Consider the following 12319-nt stretch of genomic DNA (forward strand, 5'->3'; position numbering starts at 1 on the left):
TAAGTCTGACGGATAGTTAACGTGAGTTTCACGCGATCTATGCTGATCGATAACCGCTGATTGATCACTTGAATATTAACTCCTAATGTTGCATTTACTGTATAACAAACTGTCAATGACAATGTTTGCCTCCATTGATTCCTTCTGAGAAATCTAACTACTGACTTATGATAAATCATTAATGTTTTTCTGTTTGAAACTATAATTTTTGCAATGATTTCACAGCTTTATTCTATACAAACAGAGTATTTGCGTCCTCCTATTCATGTTAAGCCAGTTACCAGGAGTAAGCCCGAGCTGACGCCATTATATAGTTCTATTTTTAATTTTATGGAATTCGTTTTTACAATGTTGAAATTGTTCGGGTCACAAGAAACAGCGTGTCATGCCAGACTAATCTAAATGGGATACTAGCACGGTTCCAACGTTTGAATATTTGTATTCATATCCGTATTACCTCATGGTATAGGGGCCATGACATTATCATGCATTTTAGAATTATTTTTTTTTTATGGACCTTGTGAGACTCTGATTCGATCCAATTGCACAATCCGCAGGTTAACAAGAGTCAAAAGATGATAGATAGGCCGACATGAAAAAGACATGAACATCACATACGATACATTTGAAAAATGTCTCAAAATTTCAACAAAACTATTCTTTCAATGGCAATACAATTTTTATTTTTATAAAGAGAAATGTAGTACATTAGTAACAGACTTGCCATCTTAATGACAGTTTTTAGAACTTCTTTGCGATATTTATTTGTTTTCAAGACCTTTCAGTTATTATTGTTAGGATAACTTAGTTGTACCATGTTTAAAAGTATTAAAGTTGCATCCTTCATTTCCTCTTATATTAAAATATTCTATGCATGCAAACTAATATAAAAAAAAATTGTTCATTTGCAAAGATTTAAAAATGTCTGTACCACGTCAGGAATATGACAGTTGTTTTCTATTTGTTTGCTGTGTTTGAGCATTGATTTTGCCATTTGATAAGGAGCTTTCAGTGTTGAATTTTCCTTGAAAGTCGCTAGTTTTTTTATTTAACTTTTTATAATAACTTACTGCATCAACACCTACATTTGATATAGTAGTTGAGTCCACTAGCCGTTTAAGGAATAAAGATGCATATAATTTGCGTTTTATCTACTATACAAATTTACATCAGATTGCAATGCAATATTCGTGTACATTGAAAGTGTTATATATTATTAAGCAATTAAAACTTTGATGAATCTAACAAGAGGTTGCTGTCTAATATTATGATGAATAGAAATAATGTATTGACGGTAGAATGATCAGCACTGTTAATTTAACTACATTAGTGATACATATATATATATATATATACCAGATGCGTAATTCTATGTGAACTATGTATTTATTACTACATAATTACAGCAAATTATAATTTATAATATTCTCTAATATTGACGATTATACAGATATCATTTTTATGAATTTCAGTATAATTGCGATTTAAACTAAGGTTGAAGGAACGTTGCGTTGGAAAACATTTACTGTTTTTTTAATCAAAGAATTCAATTATTTCTTATTTTATTATTTAACTTTTTAGACAAGGTTAATCTATATTGAATTGAGTTATTGATCCATAAAAAATGACAGCAAATAAATCGTATTATTATAAAACTACTTACAAAAAATCCGCCCTGAAATCATCAAAAGATATATATATATAACAGGATTAGTAATGTTCTCTTTATATAACAATTATAATTATTAAATGAGTTATATGTTATATATAACTATGTACAAAATATGATTCCCTGAACGTACGTATTCCAATGATGAAGAGAAAAAGATAAATAGATTAATTTAGTCAATACTTAAATGTTACAGCTATTCCATCTTTGGGTTAAAAAAAAAAGAACACCTCTTTTCATTATCTATAAAGAGAACATCATCTGTATAACAATCTGTCAACCGTAAGGCTAACATCTTTGTATTCTTTCTTAGAAAGTCCTATATAGATCTCACTTTACCAGTCCAGGAACAAGTGTTTATACATGTAACTTTTTTTAAATTGTTATTTGAATGGAGAGTTGTCTCATTGGCACTCACACCACACCTTCCTATATCTATATAAACCCATTTATTTTTTGTTTTCATTATAACTTGTATCAACACCTACATTTCATAAGGTAGGCGAATCTTCTAGCCTTGTTAAGAATAAAGATTGGGAAAAAATGCGTTTGATAAAATGTGTCAAACTTATTTCAAGTTTGAATACACTCATTGTCAATGAAATAACCATGTACTGTGAAGTACTATATAAGCAATTAAATGTTCCAGTATGTATTATTAGTTGTTGTTCGACATAATGATGAATTTATTGACAGAAGAATTATCAGCAATGTTACTTCGACTACATCAGTGTTATTTAAAAACATATGATGCGTTTTTCTATATGAATTATGCATTTCATTATCACAATATTATATCACATTACAATTTATCATATTCTCTTATATTGAAGATTATGAAAATATCGTATTTGATAAATTCCAGTATTAGGATTTAAACTTAGGTGGAAGAAACGTAATGTTGGAAAAACACGCACTGTTTTCGTATTCAACAAATTCATTTTTTTCTGTGGATTTTACAAGATTGGTCTATATTGAATTCAGTTACAGATCAAAAACCAATGACAGCAAAATAACCGTATCATTTAATCACTACTTACAATATCTTTGCACTGAAATCATAAAAAAAGAATATTATAGTATTAATGTATGGACTTTTTCATATTGGCCCTGTAACATGCCCGAGGTATTAATAATGGCCAAGGATGGTTGTAATGGCCCTGAGGCAACGCCGAGGGCCATTACAACTGTCCGAGGCCATTATTAATATCAAGGGTATGTTACAGGGCCAATATGAAAAAGTCTATATATTGATACTTTTATTAACCAACTAACATGACTAAGGCAACTTCATTCAAGAACAGTCTTCGAGTCTCGGATCCAAAATTATACAGCTATCCACAAACTAGTACTACAACAGGACCAATACAGAAAAAGCGAGTTTTATAACCTTTTTATTGAATGGTTTTAATTCTTCGATTAAACAAAGAGTAAGAAACTTACCGTGAAGAAGATACAGGAATTTCATAGCTGAACTTCAACTTGTCAGCCTTTTCGCATTCAATTTCGCATGGAATTTTGGTCAACATTGTGACTGTCAGATATAATTTCTGATTTCTCATCCAAGTACTTAATTTTATGCTATTAAAATTCATTTCATCTAGCAAATAAAAAGTAGCTGGGAGGAATAAATCAGACAGATAACTATTCTTAATAGATATAGGAAGATGTGGTGTGAGTGCCAATGAGACAACTGTCCATCCAAATAACAATTTCAAAAGTAAACCATTATAGGTTAAATTACGGCTTTCAACACGGAGCCTTGGCTCACACCGAACAACAAGCTATAAAGGGCCCCAAAATTACTAGTGTTAAACCATTCAAACGGGAAAACCAACGGTCTAATCTATATAAACAAAACGAGAAACGAGAATATTACATAAACAAACGACATCAGATTCCTGACTTAGGACAGGTGCAAACATTTGCAGCGGGATTAAACGTTTTAATGGATCCAAACCTTCTCCCTTTTTCTGAAACAATAGCATAACATCACAACATAGAAAAACACACGATAAAATATCAATTGGCAGACTTAACTTAATCAAAAAACGTATGATTACACAATGAACGAATAAATTTGATCTGCGATATCTGAATACAAATGCACAGTTAATTAAATATTAGAGACAAACATTCATGACCAAAAAGCTAACAAACAAATTCAAACAAAGCCATGGCAGGACTTAAGTCTGCATTCTGAGGATTGAACAACGGAAATGAAACAGTGATAATAATCGAAAGTCGTACTCGAAAAAGGCTGTGAAATATTTCCGTTTCAAGTCGTTACAAAACAATGAACTTCATTTGAACTTGTTTTTATGATATTAGGTTTAAAAAAAAATTAAAAAAATTCAACATGCAGACATCTTATACGTTCAGGTATTTCACATCCAATTTTTTATGGAAATATTCTTTATAAAACACAAAAATGTCAGTATTCTCCTCAGAAACTAACAAAACCTTTAAATAGACTTATTAAACGGGATATAGTTACGATGCTGTTGTCAGGTTATTAAAGATTGCATATTTTGGCTTTAATATTAATTCACTGATAGGGTCTTTGCATCGGAACTAAACACATTTATTTCTAAAAAACAGTTGTTGGCATGACACGGGTTATGTTCTTCTCATATATTTTATGATAGTATGATACTCAACCCCTAACAGGAGGATTGTGCCTGATATTTATATGATGAACACATAATCTTTCAATCAGTTTAATTGAGGTCTGGAGCTGGCATGTCAGTTAACTGCTAGTAGTCTGGTTTTTTTTTTTTTAATGTTTTATTGTCATTTTATTTATTTTCTTTTGTTACATCTTTCGACATCGGACTCGGACTTCTCTTGAACTGAATTTTAATGTGCGTATTGTTATGATTTTACTTTTCTACATTGGCTAGAGGTATAGGGGGAGGCGGTTGAGATCTCAAAAACATGTTTAACCCCGCCGCAATTTTGCGCCTGTCCCAAGTCGCCTTTGGTCTTTGTTAGTCTTGTATGATTTTAAATTTTAGTTTCTTGTGTATAATTCGGAGTTTAGTATGACGTCCATTATCACTGTACTATTATGCATATTTTTAGGGGCCAGCTGAAGGACACCTACGGGTGTGGGAATTCTCGCTACATTGGAGACCCATTGGTTGCCTTCGGCTGTGTTCTGCTCTATGGTCGGGTGGTTGTCGCTTTGACATATTCACCATTTCCTTTCTCAATTTTAATAACTATGTGTCTGATCCAATTTTGTATTCTATAAACGGCATCTATATATTTACACTACTAATCTACAACTCTCAGTCTATGGCTACACGTGCTGATCTTATCTATATTCATGCATAATATTCATTTAATTAAATATTAAAGACAAACATTCATGACCAAAAAGCTAACAAACAAATTCAAACAAAGCCATGGCAGGACTTAAGTCTGCATTCTGAGGAATGAACAACGGAAATGAAACAGTGATAATAATCGAAAGTCGTACTCGAAAAAGGCTGTGAAATATTTCCGTTTCAAGTCGTTACAAAACAATGAACTTCATTTAAACTTGTTTTCATGATATTAGGTTTAAACAAAAATTAAAAAAATGTCACACTTATTTAAATAAATAAACGACATTTTGATTTAATCGATGTCCCGTTTCATCTGTTCATAATGCATGACTGTGATTTCGTAATGCACGGGTGTGATTTCGTAATGCATGACTGAGATTTCGTAATGACTGGCTGTAGCAATTTCTTCGTTCATAATGACCAGATGTCGAAATTTATCTTTTATAAAGCATGGGCATTTCTATACATATTGTAGTAAGTTGGTTAATAAAATATTATATATATCGATTTCCTTTTATTATAATACTAATAATTAAATAAGTTATATGTTAACATATAACTATGAACAAAAGTGTGATTCCTTGAACGTAATACACAGTTAGGTGTAGACCAAACATTACGAAAAGCAAACGCATATTAACGCCGCGTGCACATATTTCAACTGTTAACTCTAAAATGGAAACTTCAAATGTCTACTCGAGTAAACCCGCGTTTGCTATGTGTCTGTTAGGTCAATAGTTAACGGGCGTTCACACGAAATTTTACATTTTTACCTGTACATGTACGTTCACTTAGAAAACGTGCGTTTAGTTTTCCCATTAACTATTTGTAAATCATCAATACACTTTTTTCCCCTTGTTAGAATGATTTTTTATTTCAAAGTTTGAATATAAACTATAACTATTTTCATAGTGCGTTCTGTCCGATTATATTGGATTGTGTTTATCTTAATTTCAATAACATTGCATTATTATTGTCATTATTTGCAATGGCTTATTCATATGTTGCAATTTATAAGTAAATATAGTATAATTGAAAAAATGTTTTTAAAAACTATTTGATCATTAATTCTACAAAACTTAAAAAGAATGAAAGTTTTACATGTTGCCACCAATTATCATTACGGTAGATTGAATGAGGCAGTGGCTTACAGACTTGAAAGAAAACAGACGACATAAAGTTATCTATGATATTTCGTGTTCAGACAATATCCTGGTTAATGGTTTATGTCATTTAAAACCTATATATACAATGCATATTGTCAATTTTATTAAATCTGCTGATCATTCCAGACCACAGAAACTCTTTTTTATAAAACAAAAAATTCATTCGAAAGAATTTCTTTCCTTTATGTAAAAATCCATCCTAAGGTATGATAAGAGAATTTTTAGACCAGTACATGTTTTTATTATACGATATAATAAATATTGGCAATTTTGATTGTTATCGACATCAGTGTTAGTTACTGTAGATTGAAAGAGCTCTCAATTTGTGTTAAACTATACATCCGCTAAGGTATCAAAAGAAAAAAATGTTAATGCCGGTACATAATAATCAGGCAACAGGGAAAATAATGGAACCTTATATTAATGCTGACAACAACTACTGATGTTTTAAACTTATATTCTTTCATTTTTATGTCTAACAGTCCATCTTGATGTATAAAAAATACTAAGTTTTCAGGCCTGTACATGCATTTAAGTAAAACATAAAAAAATGGTAACTTTTTATTGTTTTTGATATAAATATTAGTAACAGTAGAGCTCCCGATTTGTGTAAAACTATTTTTCCGTATGTACCAAAAAAACCAGAATGTTGATGCCGTTGTATAATGTTCTAACAAAATGGAAAATACTGGCACCTTTTGTGGATGCCGACAACACATTTTGCAATTTTACAGTTTCATATCGACGTGAATATCAGTAAAAGAGGGACGAAAGATACCAAAGGGACAGTCAAACTCATAAATCTAAAACAAACTGACAACGCCATGGCTAAAAATGAAAAAGACAAACAGAAAAACAATAGTACACATGACACAACATAGAAAACTAAAGAATAAACAACACGAACCCAACAAAAACTAGGGGTGATCTCTAGTGCTCCGGAAGGGTAAGCAGATCCTGCTCCACATGTGGCACCCGTCGTGTTGCTTATGTGATTACAAATCCGGTAAATAGTCTTATTCGGTAGGTCACATTCATGAAAGGGAAGGGGATTGTAGTTACGACGTAAGAAACATATCCAATATCATTTGTGAAACGGTTATTCCATAACGGTCAACCAACTCGTGATGGCGTCCGTAAAATTTACGAAGGGATGATTTCAACTTCACCATTTGGAACTCTTGGTTTAATAGCTTCCTTGTGAGCAGTAACCCACTATCAAGAAAATAATGATAGGAAATGCAAGCACGGAAATATCGTATCAATTGGGAGATATATACCCTGTATGCAGGTGCTGCTGGAATGTTGCTACTTAGAAATGGAAAGTTCACAATTGGAAAGCTGAAATCATCTCTTTTGTCGTAAAGTTTTGTTTTCAACCGACCCTCATTGTCAATTTCTAGATGTAAGTCAAGATATGAAGCCGACTTAACTGTATCTGTAGTATCCTTTATCTCCAATTCGATGGGATAGATGCGTTCCACATAGTCACCAAATTTTGAATTGTTTAGTGAAAAAACGTCATCTATATAACGGAAAGTAGAGTTAAAGGATATTGCTAACTTCTTATCTTTCTTCCTAAGAAGTTCCTGCATGAAGTCAGCCTCATAATAAAAAAAGAAACAAGTCGGAAAGTAGAGGTGCACAGTTTCTTCCCATTGAGATGCCGACAGTCTGTTGAAAAACACGTCCTCCAAACGTTAAAAATATGTTGTCAATCAAGAAATCAAGCATCTTGATAATATCGGTTTCAGAGAATTTTTTGTTTGAATCAGAGTGATTCTTTACAAAGTATGATTTATCCCTCCCTAAGACAAGATACTTGTATCTACGTTGGCCATTCTTATTTTATGAAGCAAAGTAATACCAACTGAAGGACACCTACGGGTGCGGGAATTCTCGCTACATTGAAGACCCATTGGTTGCCTTCGGCTGTTGTTTGCTCTATGGTCGGGTGGTTGTCGCTTTGACATATTCACCATTTCCTTTCTCAATTTTATCTTTCAATTTGTCTTTTAGTTTGGAATGTGGAATACTTGTGTAAAGAGTAGAAAAGTCAAATGTTTTAATACTGTTACAAGATGAAAGAGAGTTAGATTGTATGTACTCTAAAAGATCTTTGGAATTTTTAAGTATCCACATCTGATTCACGCTACCTCTAAATTAGGCAGTTTCACAATAACTTTGAAGCCCGTCTTTGATTGCTGATAAAATAGATGTTAATAATTTAGAAAGAGGTTTCGTGGAGCACTTGGAAGACCCAGCAATATACCGTTGTTTGTAAGGACACTTATGTAGTTTAGATATCCAATACAGTGATGGAAGATCCAGTTCTTCATCTTTGGTTGAAATACCAAAGGAACAAAGAACAGACCTATGATTATCCAGGATTTCCTCTTTGGTAAGTGTCGTGAGGGTATATGTTGAGTTTCCAAGTGAATTGTCTATACCTAATTCGTTTATCAAGCAATTAATGTAGTGACTTTTACAGACAAAAACGATGTTATTTGGGGCTTTGTCTGCGGGGACAACAACATATTTATCATGGAGGTCGGATAAGTGTTTAGCAACATTTGGGTCTTTAAAGATTGACGTAGCATGGGCATTGATGAACCCATTCAGTTTCTTGATTCTGATTTGTATTAACGACCTCACTGCCTTAATCCATTCGGATAGAGTGTCTACGTCTTCCTTTTCATGTTTAGCCCATTGCCTGGCATAATTCTTGACTGAGTCCATCAAATTTTTAAAGTTGTATTTCCAATTGATGGATTTAGGCTCACGATATTTCGGACCTTTCGATAACACATTTCGTAGAGAAGTGTTATTAACAATGTTAAGGTCACCGATAATAACGTGGCCAGCAGGATTATATATGAATTGGGAACTAGCACAAGTGCAATCAGGAGGTTTAGACTTGAAGTCGTCAATATCGAGATTCTGCAAAACGCGTTTGTAATTAAAATTTTTAGTTGCAATAGGTTTGGTATAGGTATAAGAAATTATTGGTACCTACTGGTCTTTGAAATAAGGAGGTATTTTCGATTGAACTAATTTATGATGAAGGATATTGCCTAGGTTGACGCCATCGAGACCTTTGTTGGCAAAGGAAAGATTTAGAAAAGATCTTTTCTCTTTTTCATCTTTTCCAATGTGAACTGGCTTGAAAAGTCTGTGACTTGCAATATCCGAAATTATAGCTTGAAGTTTGTATTGGTTTGAATGAGGGTTTGTAACAGTGGATTCCAAACATAAATTGAACAGAGAATGAAGTTTTGAAAGGGGTAATGAATAAAGTTTCGTGCGAATGTGATGAATACCTAACGGCTTTTGTATGAATGACATCAAGTCATTAATAGAAACATCATGCAGAAAAGGTGGTGTATTATGACAATGACCATGACTGTGTAACCGTAGACTTATACAATACTGAATTAGTGTAAAACTCTTCAGCTTTAGCATGTTTAGGTACCAAGAGATCAGAACAATGAGGCTGTTAATGTTCTAACAAAATGGACAATATTGGAACCTTTTGTTGATTCCGACAACAAATTTTGCTATTTTATACTTTAATTCCTTAAATTGTCAAACATTCAATCCGGAGGTATAAAAAGTACTGCATTATCGGGACAGTACAGGACTATTAATAAAAAGAAGAAAATGAAAAAATATTGGCACTTTTTGTTGATTTCAACAACAAATTTTCCTATGTTATATTCCTTCAATTGTCAAACAATTAATCCGGAGGTATAAAGAGAACTCCATTATCAGGACAGTAAGGACTACAGTTGGGTGCATACCTAGTATAACATAAAGTAAACGCATATTAGCGCCTCGTGTACATATTTCATTTGTCAACTCCAATTTTCACGTTTACTACAATTGCGTTAACGCGCTTAAAATGGAAATTCGAGTAAACGCGCTTGTTAATAGAATGCAAATGATAAATAAATAAAGAATCGCTTAACAAATATGTTCAGAAATTATTTGAATAAGTAAATACTGCAAATTTTTTTAAAGTTTACAACAATTAATAAAATTGAGAATGGAAATGGGGAATGTGTCAAAGAGACAACAACCCGACCATAGAACAGACAACAGCAGAATTTATCAATAGGGTTAATATTCATTACCGCAGATTTAGCAAGGCAATGTTTCAAGACTTGAAATAAAACAGACGACATCAAATGATCTATAATATTTTGCTTTCAGACAATACACCAAATTTATCGATATTTATATATACCATGTAAAATGTAAAATTTTATTAAATCTATTCATCCCTGCCGACATAATGAATTGTTTTTTTTTATAAAAAAAAGATTGTCGAAATGATTACCTCCCTTATATGTCAAACAATCCATCTTAAGGTATAAAAAGAATTGAACGTGGGAAAACATTAACTGTCCTCGTATTAAAAAAAATCACTTATTTCTGTGGATTTGTTTTGGACAAGATTGGTCTATATTGAATTGAGCTACAGATCCATAATCAATGACAGCAAAATAACCGTATCATTTAATCTATACTTACTCTCTCTGTTCCCTGAAATCATAAAAAAAGAATATAACATTATGTATAACGTTTTCTTTATGTTATAATATTATTCATTAAATGAGTTACATGTTAACATGTAGTTATGTAAAAAAGTGTGATTCCTTGAACGTAATTAAAGTTAGGTGTACGGCAAGTATTACGAAAAGCAAACGCACGTTAACACCGTGTGCACATATTTCATTTGTTAAATTCAAAATTGAAATTTCTAATGTCTACTCGAGTAAACCCGCGTTTGATATCTGTCCGTTTTGTTAATAGTCAACGGGCATTTACTACAGAGTTTACATTTTTACCTGTAAGCGCACTTAGACAAAACACTTTTAATCTTCCCGTTAACTATTTGTGACAATTATAAATACCCTTTTTTCTCTTGTTAGAATGATTTTTAATTTCAAAGTTTTAATTTCAAACCATAACTTTTTTTATTAGAACGTTCTATTTGATTATAGTGGAGTGTGTTAATCTTGATTTCAATAACATTTTAACAGTTTCATTTTATGTTTAATGGCTTATTCATATGTTGCAATTGATAAATAAATATAGTATCATTGAAAAAAGGGTTTTTAGAAACTATTTGATATTTTATTCTGCAAAACGTCAAAAGAAAGAAAGTTTTATATGCTGCCACTAATTATCATTACGGTAGATTGAATTAGGCAGTGGCTTCGAGACTTGAAATAAAACAGATGACATAATGTAATCTATGATATTTTTTGTTCAGACAATACCCTTGTTAAGGGTTTATGTCATTTAAAAATGAATGTGCTGATCGACCTCTATATACGATGTATATTGTCAATTTTATTAAATCTGTTGATCAACGCATACAACACAAATTGCTTTTTATAAACAAACAAAAATCATTCGAAAGAGTTACTTTCCTTTATGTAAAAATCCATCCTAAGGTATGATAAGAGAATTTTTAGATCAGTACATGTTTTTATTATACGATAAAATAAATATTGGCAATTTTGATTGTTTTCGACATAAGTATTAGTTACTATAGATTGAAAGAGCTCTCAATTTGTGTAAAACTTTACATCCGCTAAGGTATCAAAAGAAAAAAAATAAATTTCAGTTTGTGTAAAACTTTTCATTCTCATTAATGAAATGACCAGCATTTTAATGACGTTATATAACATTCTATTAAAATCGAAAATATTGGCACCTTTTATTGATACCAACAATACATTTTACTATTTTGAACTTATATTCCTCCCATTAAATGTCAAATAATCCATCCGGAGGAATAAAAAGTAACTCCATTATCAGGCTAATACTAGAAAATAAGTAAAAATAAAATATTGTCACTTTTTATTGCTATCGACATAAATATTAGTAACCGTAGACCTATCACGCCTATAGAGCTCTCAATTTATAAAAAATATTCATCCTCAGGTAACAAAAGAACAGAATAATAATGCATTGTATAATATTTTAACAAAAGGGAAAATATTGGCAACTTACATTAATGTTGAAAACAAATTTTGTACTTTCATTAATTCCGTCCCTTTGATACCAAACAATCTATCATGAGGAATGAGAAAACACAAATATCAGGCCAGTTAATTAATTTTATTTAAAAAAAGAAATAT

At 31.7% G+C, this 12319-nt stretch overlaps 1 protein-coding gene across 1 annotated transcript in view; it reads right to left on the minus strand.

The window, feature by feature from the left end:
- Nucleotides 1-2694: 2694 nt before the first annotated feature.
- LOC139526536 (uncharacterized) overlaps nucleotides 2695-12319 on the minus strand; it is a 103637-nt gene continuing 94012 nt past the window's right edge. The window contains exons 8-9 of the mRNA XM_071321694.1: nucleotides 10701-10712; nucleotides 2695-2721 (exon numbers count right to left, since the gene is read on the minus strand). Of these exons, the coding sequence (XP_071177795.1) occupies nucleotides 2695-2721; nucleotides 10701-10712 (39 nt within the window). The remainder of the gene's footprint in view (nucleotides 2722-10700; nucleotides 10713-12319) is intronic.

The sequence above is a fragment of the Mytilus edulis genome, chromosome 6, assembly GCF_963676685.1.
Source record: "Mytilus edulis chromosome 6, xbMytEdul2.2, whole genome shotgun sequence".
Classification (NCBI taxonomy): Eukaryota; Metazoa; Mollusca; class Bivalvia; order Mytilida; family Mytilidae; genus Mytilus; species Mytilus edulis.